At 33.8% G+C, this 18,350-nt stretch overlaps 2 protein-coding genes and 1 pseudogene across 2 annotated transcripts; all 3 read left to right on the top strand.

The window, feature by feature from the left end:
- Positions 1-1,296: 1,296 nt before the first annotated feature.
- Positions 1,297-3,363, top strand: LOC132736132 (heat shock protein 70 B2-like; annotated as a pseudogene).
- A 2,833-nt stretch (positions 3,364-6,196) lies between these two features.
- Positions 6,197-14,510, top strand: LOC132736131 (sodium-dependent neutral amino acid transporter B(0)AT3-like). The gene is made up of 12 exons (XM_060723212.1): positions 6,197-6,564; positions 7,137-7,283; positions 7,597-7,901; positions 8,443-8,604; positions 8,917-9,027; positions 9,559-9,760; positions 10,143-10,351; positions 11,250-11,451; positions 12,072-12,231; positions 12,760-12,919; positions 13,525-13,634; positions 14,061-14,510. Exons 1-12 carry the CDS (start codon positions 6,477-6,479, stop codon positions 14,305-14,307), a joined length of 2,103 nt encoding a protein of 700 aa, XP_060579195.1. The 5' UTR covers positions 6,197-6,476; the 3' UTR covers positions 14,308-14,510.
- Positions 14,511-15,947: 1,437 nt separating this feature from the next.
- On the top strand, positions 15,948-18,350 carry LOC132736130 (E3 ubiquitin/ISG15 ligase TRIM25-like). Its single transcript, XM_060723211.1, has one exon. The coding sequence runs from the start codon at positions 16,123-16,125 to the stop codon at positions 18,187-18,189; it is 2,067 nt and encodes a 688-aa protein (XP_060579194.1). The 5' UTR covers positions 15,948-16,122; the 3' UTR covers positions 18,190-18,350.

Below are 18,350 nucleotides of genomic sequence, written 5' to 3'. Positions count from 1 at the left end.
TTTAAAAATTACTTCTTGTGTAAACATGGCAGAACTACAAAAACCTATTGACTGAAGTTTTCCTATATACTGGTTTGTAAAGAAGCTTCAGTACTAAAAACTTATATGGGTTATTTATAATATTTTATATGACTAATGTATGTATAAGCCTTAAATAAATGTAAAAACTACTAAAAAGTAATGTCCTTATAAATTTCGGAAAATAGATTCATAAATGAAAAAGTCCTTATTACATAATAAACAATTAGAGGAAGTAAATATCAAATGTCTAGCGTCTTGTTCGAAACATTGCAATTATGCTGGCATAACAATGCAAACATAATTACGCCTTGAAAGTTAATCGGAATTGTATAAGCACTTAAAATTTTATGATTTAACTACGTCGATCAGAACCTTCCCCCCCCCCCCCCCCCTTCTCTGATCTGTAAAAGCGCCTGCTATTTTATCTGTATAATTTCCAAAAGTAAATTATGGGGTAATCAAAAACATAAAATCTTGCTAGATCTAGTGTCAAATTCCAGTAAATATGTAACACATTTTTACGATGGAGACAAGAAAGCATGTGTTACAGAACCCTTTGTCAAAAGCTTTAAATGAGATTAAAGGGATTATTCTTGTTTCATGTGTAACCTGATAAAATAGTTTTTTTTTAGAAGAGTTCGGGTACAAGTACCTAAACAACCAAATATAACTTGTCAAATAAATGTTTAAGTGATTCTCATTCTTTTGTATTCATTTTCTTTAATAAAGGAATCAATTAATTACTAATTAATACGTCGTGTCGCCGTATACTAGTGTTGTGATCGCGAACTAAACAAAATTATCTCCCTTGACTACCTGCGTAAGGTCGTATGGATTATTCTTCTTTGTACTAGATTGTTCTAGATTCTATTTTTAGAATATTATTAATCTTTCCAGATCAATCCACACTATCAAATCGTATCATCTGGAACAATCTCGAAAATTCAAAAACTATATATAAGCAAAGAAACCAGCGCAGTTTCATACAAAGTTGAAAGAAGGAAAACTATATTGCAACTAGAATAAAGAAATTATATTAATAAAATATAATTATCTACATTTATTTAATTTCTACATTTATTTAATTGAGAAATCATTAATTAAATCATGAGTGCGCCAGCGATAGGGGAATAGATCTCGGAACCACATATTCTTGTGTTGGGGCGTATTCCAGCACGGGAAAGTGGAAATCATCGCAAATGACCAGGGGCAACAGGACCACGCCTAGCTACGTCGCGGTTCACAGACTCCGAAAAGATTAATTGGTTATGCGGCCAAAATCAAGCAGCAATGAACCCGGCAAACACATCTTTGACGCAAAGCGGCCTGATAGGTCGCAAGTTCGAGGGACCAGAGTGTTTCAAAATGATGCCAAAAATTGGCCGTTTAAAAATCGTCAATGACGGGGGCAAACCAAAAATCCGAGCGAATACAAAGGAGAGAAAAAACCTTTTGCACGGAAGGAAGATTAGTTCAATGGTTCTGACAAAAATGAAGGAAACTGCAGAAGCATATCTTGGTCAGAAAATTAAAAACGCTGTTGTGACAGTTCCAGCTTACTTCAATGACGCTCAAAGACTCGCCACAAAAGATGCCGGGGCAATTGCTGGACTTAATGTAATGAGAATCATCAACGAGCGACAGCCGCTGCCTTAGCGTATGGACTTGATAAAAACTTAAACGATGAAAAGAATGTTTTAATATTTGACCTTGGAGGAGGGACATTTGATGTGTCCATTCTTACAATTGATGAAGGATCTATTTTCGAGGTCAGATCTACAGCAGGAGATACACATCTTGGAGGTGAGGATTTTGATAACAGAATGGTCAATCACTTTGTTGAGGAGTTTAAACGTAAACATTTAAAAAAGGGCATAGTAAAAATGCCCCGAAGTTGGGGTCGATTGGGGAACGGGCTGTGAGCGAGCAAAGCCCAAAAATTTTCCCAGCAGTGCCGAAGGCCCAAATTTTTGGGAAATTTTACCTTTTTTGTTTTTAAGGTATTGACTTTTTATTTCCAAAATTTCCAAAAAGCAAGGCGAAATTTTGATTTTTGATCTGTTTTCGGGGCAACTATGGAACCCCTTTGGAAAAAAACCTCCGTGATGCAAAAACTTGATAAAATTTTAAGAAAACAAAGAAGGGTTTTTCTTTTTGGTAAACAACAAGAACCGAAGAAATTTAGAAAATGTTTTTCAAGGGCTTTTTGGGAAAGGTAAAAAAACTGAACAAAACTTCAAACCCTGAAAGAGGCTGTAGCAAAATTTGGCCCCCGCGTCCCCGGCACCCCTTTTTTCTGGTGATACATCAGAAGCAATCAAAGATGTTCTTCTAGTCGATGTTGCTCCGCTCTCACTTGGTATTGAAACAGCAGGTGGTGTTATGACGAAAATCATTGAACGAAATACCAAAATACCGACGAAAGCGTCTCAGATATTTACAACATATTCTGACAATCAACCAGCTGTCAGTATTCAGGTATTTGAAGGTGAAAGAGCAATGACCAAGGACAACAATTTACTAGGACGCTTTGACCTCACCGGAATTCCACCAGCACCACGTGGAGTGCCACAAATTGAGGTGACTTTCGATATTGACGCTAATGGAACTTTAAATGTTTCTGCTCAAGATAAGAGTAACAATAAAATGAACAAAATTACGATAAAGAATGAGCGTGGTCGACTTTCAAAAGATGATATCGACAGAATGGTGAATGAAGCAGAGAAATATCGCGAAGAGGACGAGAAACAAAGACAAAGAGTGGATGCACGAAACAAACTTGAAGCATATGTGTTCAGTGTGAAACAGTCTGTATTAGAAGTGACAGACGATAAATTGTCGTCTGAAGACAAGGAAATTGTGAAAAACACGTGCGAAGAATGCGTGAAATGGCTAGACAATAATATAACAGCCGAAAAAGAGGAGTTTGAATACAAACTTGAGGAAATCCAGAAGAAAATATCACCTATCATGGTTAAACTTCACGGAGGAAAAAATCAAGGTCAGCATCAGAATACGGGAGCTGGACAAGGTGGACCTACCGTCGAAGAAGTAGATTAAATGATCAAAACAGACTTGTAAATATCTGCTGAAACTGATAACAAAAACTACCTTACTTAGATGCATTATTATAGCTTTGAATTTGATGTCTTAATAATTTTTCATCAGTGATACTTAAAATATATTCATTTTGATTATTCAATAATAAATTAAACATTAGTTTAGCAATTCAGCATTGTATACTTTTTTCATTGCAATATATATTCATTATTTTTTTAAGTCCACGGATATAAATCCGTGATAGGTCTTATCTTTTTTTTTATTTTTTTTTTCATATATGATACTTAAAACATATTTATTGTACGTATAGACATCAAATGATAATTGTTGAATAAATTGAAAACACAAACAATTCTTTTTGTTTCTTCAATATTTTCTTAGTATGATTGGCTCTGTTACGAGTTTTAATCACGGTGTATAATCGGAACCTTGATCATACTGTATAACCGGCACCAGTCATGACAGATACTGTAATGATGGCAGATATCTTTAGATTGAAAGTCAAAACTGAAAATAAGATGTCATATCAAAATAATGCATGAATCTTTTGGTAAATGAACGGAAACTTTTTAAAATTTAAATGTTGGATATCATATCGAAATAATGCATGGAATCCTTGGTGATCAATCTCTGTAAACATTAAACAAGACACTTTTTTGGCGAGTTAAGTTAAAGTTCTGTTCCTATGTTTTCTAAAGCATTCAATGAATTTGTCATAGTTATCCTTACTTTTAAATTGCCATCTTAATTACATACCAATATGTCGGGGTTTCCAACAAAAACACCTTATATAAACAAAAAAGTAATTTAGCAACATGGTTTCATGTGATTACGGAAAATATGTAAATGCACTTTTATTGGACTTCCATGACCAAATTGTTTAAGTTAGTGTAAATAGGTTTTTTGATAAAATTAGTTCAGCTTTAAACTTTATATCCCTGGCCATCGGTGCCCTGACTGGCGGAGGTTTGTTCGTTCTTCCGATGTCCCTGTCCGTTCATATAATAGCGCACGAAGTGAAACAATTTTAATGCGGTGCTTTCCACTGTTAACTTGCAAATTCAACCATTTTAGATCGGTATATAGCGTAGATGTAGAAAGCTCTAAAAACCGATTTGCTGAACAAACATTTATGTAGAAGAAATAAAGCGCTTGAACGAAAAGAAATAAGATTATAGTAATATACCAAAAATTTTCACTGGGGCAGGCAGTGCTGGGGGTAGAAGGGAATTTTTTTTATCTTCAACTTGCAAAGCATGGTATCTATAAGTGGTATTTTAAGGCACTTTATGTCTCAGAAATCCCTATTTTTTAGTCTTTAGAAATATCTAACGTGTGATTTGTGATGTTAAATAATGGATAAAGTGCATGTTAAAAGTATGTCCTGAACATGCAGTTATGTGACGTAAAGGTAGCAAAATGCTGTTGTTTTGTTTTAAATACCATACAAAATACCTATTCACTATATTTATACAAATTACCAACAGAGATAAAGATGGAAAAAAAGTTCATACATATATAGATCTAGCAAATGAATATCTTTTCGGAAACCGTAACAAGATACCGAGATAGAAAAAAAACAAGAAAAAACATAAGGTTTTGAGAAATAAATAAATAAATAAATAAATAAATAAATAAATAAATAAATAAATAAATAAATAAATAAATAAATAAATAAATAAATAACCATCAGAATGATCCCGCATTGCAGGTGTTTACCAGGAGGTTATAAGGCAAAGTCAAAACCCGCGATTCTCCTTTGGGTAGGGGGTGGTGGCGAGCTTGGTTCATATCTGACTTCTGCATAATTGTAGGTGATTTGTATAATACAGACTAATTAATGTTGATTTTTTTTTCGGGAAATAAACAAATTGTTTTTAGGCAGTTATACTTAATACACATTGTTTAAAAAAACCTGTAACACTAATCATATTTTTCAAAACCAGAAGATATTGTTTCTGTTGCAATAATAACTGATAAGTATCATCAGTCACCCAGATATGAAACATATTGGAAACCTAATATAGCATTATTAAATTAAGAAGTATATTGTATATTTCAACGAAAGGACTGTAAAAATAATTTCATACAAAGTTTCCTCAATATGACTATATCAACACAGGATTAATAAGGTATATTATTAATTAATACACCGGTATTATGTAAATATATATGCAATGTACCTTGATTTATGCTAAAACAGTCATATATATTGAAATAATGATGAAACTATCTACAACGGCTTTTTTTATTATAAAATACACGTATTGGTAAATCTTTGAAAATGTCGATATTTCTTGAAATTTAAAACTCGTTATCTTATATGACAAAATTAAATATACTTTAATACCGTATGATTGAACTATATTTGTATTTCTTTTCATGTCATATATATAGCAATTATGGGTTTTAATGCAGCAAAAGTTTTTAATAAAAAATTAATCTGTTTTTTCGACTGCACAACATAAACACAAACGGTTTTCGTTTCCTATCAGTTTCCTCTTTTTAATTGTATAGCTGGAACATACGATACATCCCAGTGTATAGTAACATGTAATGTGCAAGTTCCGGTTTAGTATCATATTATAATATGCATGGAATGGGGGTGTAAATGAATAAATAAATGGAGATAATTCAATTCATATCATATTTTATCAACCAAGTAAATAACTTAAACGGATAATAACCTGAAGGAAAATACTATGACGGAAAAATCAGTGCTCAATATACTGTCTACTGGAAAAAAAATCTTGTGTCAAAAAGTTTAATTCTAACTTAAATATACATATATTTGTTTTAACACTATCTTCAGAATCAAGTCTCAATTATTATTTAAATTACGAAATAATTTGAGTGTATATACATACACAAAAGAAGCAAGTTCTCCACAAGTTAAATTATAAGTAAAGAATTTTTATCTCGTACTTAATTTGTATGCACCGAATGACCTTCACTATTTGAATTTATGTTGATAAAGGAACATTGGTCAGCGTAAGCAAACACCAACACGTTAATCGTGCCTTCGGGGGGAAATGAAATAATTTTTGAATGACAGTCAGTTGAGATATCGATCTCATTGCGCCACTTGTTGCGTAACACCAATTAACAGAGTAATATACATGATGAAAATAACAGAAGCAGACGAGAACTGGACACAGTAGGTGTTAGTTTTGCAATCAGACCATCAACAGCTGTTCATGTGCACATGCATATTTTCTTATTGTTCGCATTAATTAATCTGATATCCTACGTACAGTCCGTGCGATTTTTTGAGTGTCTTTCTATTTCTCATTTGGTGCACGACGCAAACTTTTTCACTGTGGACTACATAGATGCTTTCAAAATTGTACATAATCAAAAGGGTTAACTAGATAAAGAAGGAACAGAATTTCAGGATGGATATGAAACGAGCTGAAATGATCAAGTCGGAGGCAGCAGTGGCAGCAGATTCGACCGATGGGCTTATTATCAAACAACGAAAAGGTTAGTTCATATTGTCTAAATTCATAATCTCTATCAAATAAATTTCGGACTTTTATTTTCAAATATTTTATTTCATTGGAACGATTGTTGGTAGATCGCCGACATCTAGCTCGGTTTATATTATTGTTGTTGAATTAACAAGCAATCGTAGTTCCTCAATTTGAATATATTAACTTAGGTTACGCACACAGTGTTACATAAAAATTCTACTATTTTATAAGATTTCAGTTGAACACTTACAATTATCAGTTTATTTCAAATTATTGTCCATGACGTACATGGCCCAATCAAACTGGGACCAACATATCCAGAATAAAGGTACAAGCATATAATTATTTCTGGTAATAATGATGATTTTGACAAAAAAATCCAGACATTTCCCCTCCCACAATTTCGGGCGATTTTTGACTTCAGTAATGAAACCATATGAAATTGTTGTCACGCATTTTCAGGGAATTACTGTATTTGCAGACATATTCTTATCCTAAGTCCAATGAACGCGAGTCTAGTTAAATGAAATTTTAGTGTTTGCAATTAAAAGCAACACAAATTTTCTTTACATTTTCTTTTAGGTTCAAATGATACGGAGACGACAGGTTCCGAAGACAGCCGGGAATCCTGGGACAATAAGGCTCAGTATATTCTAGCCGTCGTCGGTTTTGCCGTCGGGCTAGGAAATGTTTGGCGTTTTCCTTATCTGGCGCAGAAAAACGGTGGAGGTATTTAATTTTTTTTTAATTACGGTATATAAAGTTGAATCTAAAACCTATGTTTGTTCCTTGTAGCTTTGTAGGATATAAAAAAAAATCTGTTTTATAATAGTATGTTTTTCTTGAACCCTCCAACTAGTGCCACGAAATGATATACATATAGTCATATAACTTATCTAAATAAGCATCCCGTCAGTGATCACATATTTTCATATGATGAAATAAAATTTTAAAAAAATCAATAATCAAATGAGATAAATAAAAAATATAACAACTGATTTATTTCTATTAACAATTTCTGCATACTATTTTCTTAACACAGGTGCATTCCTCATACCATATACAATAATGTTGGCTATAGAGGGTATCCCGATATTTTATCTCGAGCTTGCACTGGGACAGAGACTAAGAAAAGGCGCCGTCGGCGTCTGGAACGATATATCGCCGTATCTAGGCGGTATCGGTATTGCCAGCGCGATAGTATCGTTCTGGGTAGGGTTTTACTACAACACGATCATCGCATGGTGCCTCTACTATCTCGTGCAAAGTTTCATGTCTCCTCTACCTTGGGCTGAATGTCCGACAAGAACCGTCGGCAATGTGACAGTTGTAGAAGAAGAATGCCAGGTAAGTTTCAGAATGTCTATATCAGATTCAGACAGGATGAGATCGGGATAAATAGTCTCACTTTGGTTTAAATGACACACATTTGTCTCTATACACATAACATAAATATGATAACGACGTTTTTGTTGATAATGACATTTTTATTGTTATTTATGATGATGTTAGTGTCCATGATAATGATTAAAATATGATTTTGTTGATGGTAATGATTCTTATGATGACTATATTAATGATAATGATGGTGCTGATGTTGATGATGTTAATAATAATAATAATAATGATGATGATGATGATGATGATGATGATGATGATGATGATGATGATGATGATGATGATGATGATGATGATGATGATGATGATGATGATGATGATGAACAACAAAATGCAACATTTATTATCGATAATTACCGGTCATTTTTCAAAAGATCATTCACGAAGCTAGCGAATTACTTAATCATTTTCTTTTAGTTTCTCATGGTTATTTCTCATTGTTTAATGACTATTTTTTTTATCAAATATGATATAATAAATTGTATTTCAGATAAGTAGTCCGACGACATATTTCTGGTACCGGGAGACGTTAAATATAGCAGGTGACGTTGCCGACGGTGGCAGCATGAACTGGTGGATTGTTGTATCGTTACTGGTTGCCTGGATTATTGTATTTGTCTGCATCTTCAAAGGAATAGCCTCTAGTGGAAAGGTAAATATTCATAGATTCAAAATTATTTTATTTTGAAAAAGAAAAATAAGGCTAAATGAAAAAGAATGCAAATGATAATAATGATGATGATGATGATGATGATGATTCTGATTCTGATAACAACAACAATAGTAACAACAACAACACAAATAACATTAAAATAATAACGACAAAAAAAAAAAAAAGAAAAAAAAAAAAAAAAAAAAAAAAACCCCCCCCCCCCCCCCCCCCCAAAAAAAAAAAAAAAAACTACATGTATGATATTTATGAACATTTTCTCTTTCTCATTCTACAAACTTTTTCTATTCCCAGGTTGTTTATTTTACGGCAACATTCCCCTACCTGGTCCTGGTGATTTTCTTCTTCCGGGGAGTGACCTTGGATGGATTTCAACATGGTGTACATCACTTCTTTGTTCCTGACGTAAGTACAAAATACACGCTTAATTCTTTATGATGAACTAGAAGTGTCTAGAAGTGTCGTCTGCTTTTGACTAGATTTTCCATCTTGCCGATACATAAGAAATAACACATTATCTCGACTCCAGTATATAACTAGTTGGACCTCATAGCGGTCATTTGATAGGCTATTTTAAATTTTAATTATGAATTTAAATGAGATTTTATCTAGTATGAATTTGAAATTTCTTGAAATGACCAGATTTTAATTCACAAACAATATTTTCTTTGGCAATGACTTTAAAATAAGGCACACAGACACTGTAAATCTCATATGGTGGAAACGCGGTGCCCAACAGTGGAGCCTCTTCCGGAACGGAACGACGGGGGAGGTAACTAGGGTGAAAACTATCGATATATTGTATGCCTTTGAAGTGCTTTTGTATTTTAAAGTATACAATTTGCTTTGTGTAATAAGTGATAGGTACACTTTTTTATTTTATATGTTTGTTTTTGCAGCTTATTTGCTCTTATTTGGTATTGTTTATCATTTAAGTTTGGCAGGCTTGTAGATCCTCAAGTATGGTTGGATGCAGCTACTCAGATATTCTTCAGCCTCGGTTTGGCATTCGGAGGTTTGATTGCCTTCGCATCCTACATGCCTGTAAGGAACAATTGTTTTAAAGATGCTGTGCTAGTGTCTGTTGTAAATTGCGGAACGTCCGTCTTCGCTGGAGTAGTCGTATTTTCTATTCTAGGTAAATTAACTTTCACACGCTATATATATAAAAAGAATTTTATACCGTATACTTTATCATTCAAGATCCAACATTGTTGACATGCAATCAATGATACTCGTAAGAGGTTTTGCAGAATATGAACGAATTATGTGATTCCCTCGAAAAAAGCAGATTTAAAATAATTCTATTAATCTTATAACGACCTAATATTACTTGAATACTTCTATAAGCTTCTAAATGTTGATGTCCTTTTGTTTTTCCGTTGCGTTACACACGTTAAATGAATCTATTTATAGTAGCAGAATCCTAATTACACGAAATTATTGAACATTGTCGTTTTCTATCACAGTGAATTTTTATTTGTGTGTCAGTTTGTGTATTTTGTTTTCATTTTTGTCAGGATTTAAGGCAACACAGAGTTTTAATAATTGTATGATGGAGCGAAACGCGGAGCTTCAGAGATTATTCAACAGTACATACAGTGAACTACCGACAACTGGGACCTTAGTTAACTTCACGATGTTTAATAACGATACCAACACCTGGTATACTGTAGTCGGAGAAATGCCGGAACTGCCAACCTGTGATTTGAAGCAGGAAATAGAAAAGGTAAAGCTTTTCCTGAGATAGAGACCACCTCATTATAATAACCACTATTGGAAAAGAATCGGTCATGTTAACAAAGTTCTACTGTAGCGAGTCACACAATAAAACTAAGGTATCTCATTCTTAAAGTGAATTTGTCCATAATGGATTGATGTAATACCATGAATAATCATGTTGATTATTATTACAAGACAACAAACCACGAACAAATTATATGAGCCGCGTTACGACAAAACCAACATAATGGGTTTGCGACCAGCATGGATCCAGACCAGCCTGCGCATCTGCACAGTCTGATCAGGATCCATGCTGTTCGCTTACCAACTCTATAAAAATAGAGATACTGATAGCGAACAGCATGGATCCTGATCAGACTGCGCGGATGCCATTATGTTGGTTTTGTCGTGACGCGGCTCATATATAGATGTTGTTGGTCAGTGGTAGATACATGATCCAATAGTACATATCTATACATGATAATGAACTGTTCTAAAACAAAATATTATTATTCATCGTATAAATGTACACACTAAATCACCTTGAGCTCTTTACACATTTTTATTTCAAGAAATTATTTTATAACAACTTTATATACGAGTGATCCATTTGTATTTTTTTTATTTCCAAAACATGTATTTGAAATACATATGGAAAATGTGCCCTTTGTAGACCAATCAACTTTAAAACCGAGGGTGACATAAGATTGTTCCATGTTGCTGTCAGCGGCCAGAGCATAAACCGAAACACCATCAAGTATGAGAAGTTAAGAATAAAGAAAGATGAATGACCGGCTCATCTCAAACATATTATATTGTGTATATAAGATAATTTATTATCATATTAATTGCACATTATTATGTTTAGACATATTGTATAAATAAATTAATGTTTCTGTTTTCAGTCGGCATCTGGTACCGGACTCGTGTTTATGGCATTTACCGAAGCTATCAATCAATTTCCGGTTGCTCAACTTTGGTCTGTCCTTTTCTTTCTGATGTTACTGACACTAGGTCTGGACAGTATGTTCGGAATGGTCGAAAGTGTCGTCACTTCTTTGATGGACTTGAACTTGATACCCAAAGCTAAGAAATGGCATTATTTTAGTAAGTGTTTTTTATTACTTTATTTTCTAAAAATGTCTCCTTGTACAATATATTTAAGTAAGTATATATGAATACATGTCCATTTAGTCAGGGCGCCGTTTGTGGTTTGAATGAAAGTTATTATATTTTGTAATGATAGAGTTATGTCAGGTGTGTATCTGGCGTTCATATCGTAAAACATGATTTATATGTATGTGTAAGCCAAGACATCGTATCTTGCCTCAACAAACAAATCCTACCCCCGCCCCACAAACACCCATCACGCCCCTCCTAACCCCCCCCCCCAAAAAAAAAAAATAAAAATAAGAAGAATTAAAAAAAAAGAAGAAAGAAATGAAAATGATGTTGTTTTTTTTCCTTAAAGAAATACTGACGAACTGACACTTATGAAATAAACTGTATATTTAATCCTAGTTTAATGCTGAAATATTATTTGAAAATCTTTCTAGAGTGTCCATTTATATCACATGTAACGATCTGTTAATTATGGCTTGTTAAATATGCTCCTGCAATTATTTGTTATTTAGTCATATAAAACAATATTTAATTATATTATGTTACGTGGCATAGATTATATTTCATTAATACATAATTTAAAGTTTATCTACTCGTTATTTCAGCTGGGATATGTGGCGGATCGTTTGTAATGTCTCTATGTTTTGCTAACCAGGCAGGGGCGTATATATTTACCTTGTTTGACGAGTACAGTGGTAATATCCCCTTGCTGATCGTCGCTCTCTCCCAGGTCCTCGCTGTATCGTATATCTACGGCTTGAAAAGGTATAACAACATTTAGCAGATAGTTATAGGAGGATTCTTAATGCAAATTAATAAAATTTCAGCAAATAGATTAATAAATGAATAAAATAAATATTGACTATGATGCTGTTTCATTTAGTAGTAGTAAGTGAAGATAGGTTAATATTAAAACTGAATGTGGTTTCTTTAAAAAAAATTAATATTGCCAATATTGATTTTACTGAGTTGTCGGAAACAGCCGAGTTGTTACGAATGTAATATTGCTTTGTGTAAGGTAAATAAACACATGAAATAGTAAAATAGCACTTTGTTGTATTATACATGTGTATCAAACGTTATTATCTCACTATATCAAAATTCTATATTGTACTGATGTAATAATGAAGCTTTAATATATCGGAAACAATATAATTTATTTTATATATTCATGTATCTTTAGATGTAAGTCAAATAAGAACTATGACACATTTTTGTTTTATCATATAAGTGACGGATATTTTTTTACTTACATTCATATTTGGATTATAATCACGATGATGTAATATATAGGTTTGGTGACGACATTGAGTTGATGACTGGACAAAGGCCAAACTGGTACTGGATGGCCTGTTGGAAGTATATTTCACCTCTTGCTATGACTGTCATATTATTGGCCAGTCTTGGTAATATGTTTACAGGCACTACTTATGAAGCATGGCACAGTCATCTGGTAAGAATACTTATTTAACTTGCGACGTAACTACTTAATTTAAAATAAAGATCTAAATATGGATAAAAAGATTCGTTATTTCTTAATTATAAATATCGATAAAATATTCGGTTTTGTCATATGAAGGGGCATCCCTGGCCGAGTGGTTAAGATCGTTGACTTCAAACTACTTGCCTCTCACTACTGTACGCTTGAATCCCGCAAGAGATTTTTAATTTCTGCATGTGAGGATTAAGGTAGAACGCGAAAAAAAATAAAGCAGGAAAGTCGCCATATTTCTTCTTCTGTGTTGGTGCGACGAACCAAAAGCTTAACTGCATAACCAATAAATCGTCTAAATTTGCGATTTGTCATACAAAACATTTAGGAAGTGATCATCATATAACTGCGAATTTGTTTAAAATTAAGTGCTTTCTTAAATTGTTTTCGTATGTATATACAGGCAAATGTATTTAAAATGTTGACAGATAATTATTAGAAAGTCAAGACTTATAAAGAATATCGATTGTGTAGAATTTAAGACAAATGAATGATATCTTATTTGAATAAAGCCTTTCATTATGTTATCTAAATAACATAATTATTCTTTTGTTGTTGTTAATTAGGGTGAAAACGTAACAAAGCCGTGGCCATGGTGGTGTAAGTTTCTTGCAGCGTTTTTGATTCTGACACCGACATTGTGGATTCCAGGAGTTGCTATAGTAAAATACCTTAGGTAAAATTATTTGTTTTGTTTTACAATTATTTTTATTTTATTTGCAATCATTACATATGGTATCCCAGTATCAAGAGTGTTCATCTTTAAAGAATTTGTAAATATTAAACTTCTTGCTTGTAGAGAAGTTGTCATGATGGGTGAAAATTCTCAGGATTATTCCAGAATACTTTTTAAAAAAACGAACATCTTTTTCAATATAGGACTGTAAACGAATTAGATTATCTCTAGATACCAAACTTCTTTAGATACTTCAAACCGTTCATTTGGAGTCGTGCAACTTTAGTGACCTTTTCGCTCACGTGATCAATTATAAATGAAATAGAATACTCTTTGCATTCTAAAAATAAACAACTTTCTTACAAACAAAAATACAGATGTACATGAAGATAACTATGAAATTACATCACTGAATTTCGTTTTCAGACTTTATAATTGGTCCCAGTCCGAGCCGGCATTTTTCCCGCGGGAACAACTTCAAGAAGAGCTAGCCTTAAAGAAAACTTGCAACAACAAACAAAGTTCAAATTTTAGGTCAACATGGGAGCGAAAATTGTTTTACTGGATGCCTGTATGTGGTGTAACGTATGAAAATGAAGCTAAGGTACAAGAACAATGTGCAGCTGAAGAGGAAAACGCTTCTATAGATTCTGGGGAAGAGTCCCCTTGCTAAATCACGAAATATTTGGACGCCAAGATAGACAACTCTACATACATCATTTTAACCAAGTGTAGTGTTAATCTCCCTTGTGGAATAAATTTGAATGACGATTTTTTTTAAATACGATCTCTTGATCTCTTTGATCTCTTTTTTGTACTTTTTATATGTGTATCATTTTTATCTTTTATATTTGTAATAAAGATCATTTAAATGCTGTATGGTAATTTTTTTTTTTCCACCATGTTCCGCATTTACAATAATATTCGCAAATTCATTTTGATTGATAATATGTGATAAAACCTTTACACTTTTAAGATGTCTCTCTCATTAAAAATCTTATATCAGCATGACTGTGTGATTCCTGTAACAAATGAAAAGTGAAAATACAATTTTTCATAGAAGCCTTGATAACACTGTTAAATAGATACAAGGGTGACGAAAGGAATAAAGCGTTTTCACGCTTTTAAATGATACCGGGAGCATACTTTATCCCAGTACTCGGAATCCACTCGGAATGTTAAGACTGAGCAATGAGCTTTAATGAGCTATCTTTAAACATGTAACATAAAAAAGACAAATCTATTCTTAACTATAAAAAAAAACGAAAAATAAATAAATTAAACTTAATATCCTACAGGTGCACTTCACTGAGCAACCCGTTCCCAAAACAATAGAAGGGAACAAATTAGCTGTTATCGAATAGAAGTCTTAAACTTCAAAAAAATTTTATTTGTTATGTTTTAAGTCAATGTTATATGAAGCATTGCGTTTTGTTTTGCCTACTGACAGAGCAGTGAGAATGTACAGTTTCAATCCAACATTTTCTCGACCAATTTCATAAAATTTAAAATTAAATAAATGACGCATTGAAATCATTAAAAGTTTGGTAACAGAGTAAACACTGAAACTCGTTATGCAATATATGAAAAAGAACACGTATATAAAGCTGATTTTTTTTTCTCAACCAGTTTTATAAAATTTAAGATTACATAAATATGCTGAAAAAGAACATATTGCAATCATTAAAAGTTTAGTAACCGAGTAATAACTGAAACTCGATATGCAATATGTATGAAAAAATACATGTATATAGATTATTAAAGGGACTTCACTGAGGTTTTTTTCATATGACGGAACTAGAAATTTTTGTCATACAATAACTTGTATGCAGAATTTCAAATTATTTGCTGGCTATACGTTGTTATGAAATGATCGTTTCTTTTGTGCAAAATTACATAAAAACGAAAAGCGTAACGCGTTAAACTCCCGTCATTGCATAACTTAACATGGACATTAAAAAATTGAATTATGCAAATATATTTTATTTGTTAATTTTTAAAGATTATTTTCCCATTTTATGTACCCTTGTTTATCTTCGTAAGATTTACAAATTTTATGTTTTTAGGCTTTTGTACTTCGGTGAAGCTTCTTTAAGAAAGTTACAGTGAAGCTCCTTTAAGAAAGTTAATGTTACTTTCAAATATGCGTCGTCATACTCTAATACCGTCAAACATTAGTAATAGTATCTACTTAAACAATGTAGTAATAAAGCACAACGATTAATGAAACAAAAGAAATAAAATCAGACAAAAGAAACAGCGAATATCTTAACAACTTGTACAATGCTGTGCAGCCGACCGATCCAGCGATTCCTTGGTCACCCGCTTCGAAACCGCTCTTTCAAGCATTTAAACAAATGTCCCGTTTAAAACATTAAAAGTAATTTCACTTAAATACAATGACAATACGTTTGTGTTATTGAATGGGATTATATAAAATGTGATGACATGGTTTTATCAAAAGGTTTTGCACTAATAAAACTTCAGAATGTTTTCGCGTCTGTCCCAAATGGATACAGACTCGGAAGTTGGCGAGACTTTTAAGTTAACGCAAACCCGCGTTACACCGAGAAAATCATCCATTAACGCTTTTTCGGACGAACTTCTTAACTGCCAATTGTGTCATAGCCGTTTTAAAAACCCAAAGAGCTTGACTTGTCTGCATTCCTTCTGTGAAACTTGCTTGGATATTTACATAGCTAAACTTCCGGGAGGTAAGAGTAGGTTCTTTCCGTGTCCAGTTTGTCAGGAGATAAACCCAGTTCCTAAATCTGAAAAAGCTGAGAACGAAAGTGGAGAGTGGGCCCCCGAATTGCCAGGCGGGTCTGTAACTATGACGTCACGATCTAGAAGATCGTCCATGGACGAGTTTGCGGAGCAATTTAATAAAAGCAATGATCGGTCCATGGCGTTAACACTACGTAATGATAAAAAGTGTAACCCATGTTCAGCAAATGACGAGGTCGTTCAGGCTTTATACTATTGCCCCACGTGCAGAGAGTCTCTATGTGATATGTGCACGAAAAGTCACCGAGGAATGAGGATAACTAAAACACACGCGTTGATGGATATTGATGACGTAAAGGAAAAACCCATACACATGATCCGATCCCGTGAAATCTGCCCAGAACATCGGGGTAAATTGTTAGATCTATACTGCCAAGACCACCAGACAATGGTGTGTAACACCTGTGTGGCAATCCATCATCGACGCTGTGATACCATACTGGGCGTTGACAGAGTCGCCCAGACACATAGGTCTCAGAAAACTAACAAATCGTTGCAGCAAAGACTAAGGCATTGCATCAACATTGTAGACCATGTCTTATCTATCAAGGAACAGTCGAAAAATAGGCTGATCACGAAGAAAGAGGGAATTCTAGACGAGGTTTCTAAGTTGAAGATGTCTATAATACAACTTCTTGATGAACTGGAGGAAAAGATGAAAGAAGAAATTGACGCCGTTTGTCGTGATTATGAAGACATCTTACAAGGGAAAATAGACCGCAGTAAGGGACTTAGAGATTCTATACAAAGTACTCTGTCAACTATTCAAAATACATTAGAAAGCGGGACCGATTACCAGCAAGTCTTAGTCACACAGACGCTCAAGGATGAAGTGGAAAAATACGAAAATATGGCTGACAACGAGCGAATTGACTACAAGGACATTGATCTGATGTTTACAGCTGACGAAAATCTCGTTCGAATGGCAAAAATGGTTGATCGAATGGGCTATGTTGAAATCACTGAAAAACGCGAAATGTCCAAACCCTTCAGGCACTGTTCTGCACAGAAGAATGGAATTATAAACGGTAAAATCAAAGGCGATCGGAACGGTAGCATCTTCAATTCGGTGGACATATCCGATACCGGTGAAATTATATTGTCTGATTTCAACAACTGCTCTGTGAAGCTGTTTGACGCATTCGGAATGTTTCGGTCATCTTCGAAGTTAAATTCACCTCCCCGCGGAGTCTGCATGCTACCAGACAAAATGGCCGCAATAGCACTTCCGGAAGAATGCGTTATCAAGCTTATGTCATTGGATGGCAAATTCTTGGCAAATATCCGGGAACTACACACCTCCTTTAAGGCGTATAGAATAAGTAGTTACCGCGGGAAACTTGTCGGTATATGCTACTCAAAAGCTTGTAGAAGTTTGTCTATCATAGAAAAGAATGGTCGTGTAGAAAGAACCATCACCCGTAAACGAGATTACAAAGGGTTAGGAGGCGTGGCTTATGACTCCGTGAAAAATTACATCTACATGTCTGATCGAGATACCATTGCTTGCTATAATGGAGCAGGAAAGCAGGTATTTCGAAACACGTACAGACGAACGGATCTTCGTGGAATGGCGCTTGATTGTCAAGGGAATATTTACGTCTGCTCTCATGACTCGGGGCAAGTTCTTCAAATTTCTCCAGATGGAACGCTCATAAAGTCGATTTTGGTTCCAATATCTCCGCAAGATGTCGCTATAGAGCCGATGGGAAACAAAATGGTTGTAGTTGGCCTTGGAGAAGTTGTTCACGTTTACAATCTCGTTTAAAATGAGATCTTGCAAAACTTTCTGATATATTTACATACAAACATTTTCTGATATATTTACATATGAACACTTTACCAAAGCAGTACTGTACCAAATCAGACAAACATTTTCTGATATACGACTATACCTTTTCTGATATATTAACATATAAACTAGAAGTG

The sequence above is a fragment of the Ruditapes philippinarum genome, unplaced genomic scaffold (assembly GCF_026571515.1).
Source record: "Ruditapes philippinarum isolate M1 unplaced genomic scaffold, ASM2657151v2 ctg3312_1_1_1_1, whole genome shotgun sequence".
Taxonomy (NCBI): domain Eukaryota; kingdom Metazoa; phylum Mollusca; class Bivalvia; order Venerida; family Veneridae; genus Ruditapes; species Ruditapes philippinarum.
This window is presented reverse-complemented; position numbering and strand designations above follow the sequence as displayed.

Excerpts from the sequence above, each read along its gene's own strand:
- LOC132736131 (XM_060723212.1), top strand. The coding sequence starts at position 6,477 with ATGGATATGAAACGAGCTGAAATGATCAAGTCGGAGGCAGCAGTGGCA. Across the intron at positions 7,284-7,596 it reads GGCGCAGAAAAACGGTGGAG|GTGCATTCCTCATACCATAT; the intron begins GTATTTAATTTT and ends TTCTTAACACAG. Across the intron at positions 12,920-13,524 it reads AAGCATGGCACAGTCATCTG|GGTGAAAACGTAACAAAGCC; the intron begins GTAAGAATACTT and ends GTTGTTAATTAG.
- LOC132736130 (XM_060723211.1), top strand. The coding sequence starts at position 16,123 with ATGTTTTCGCGTCTGTCCCAAATGGATACAGACTCGGAAGTTGGCGAG.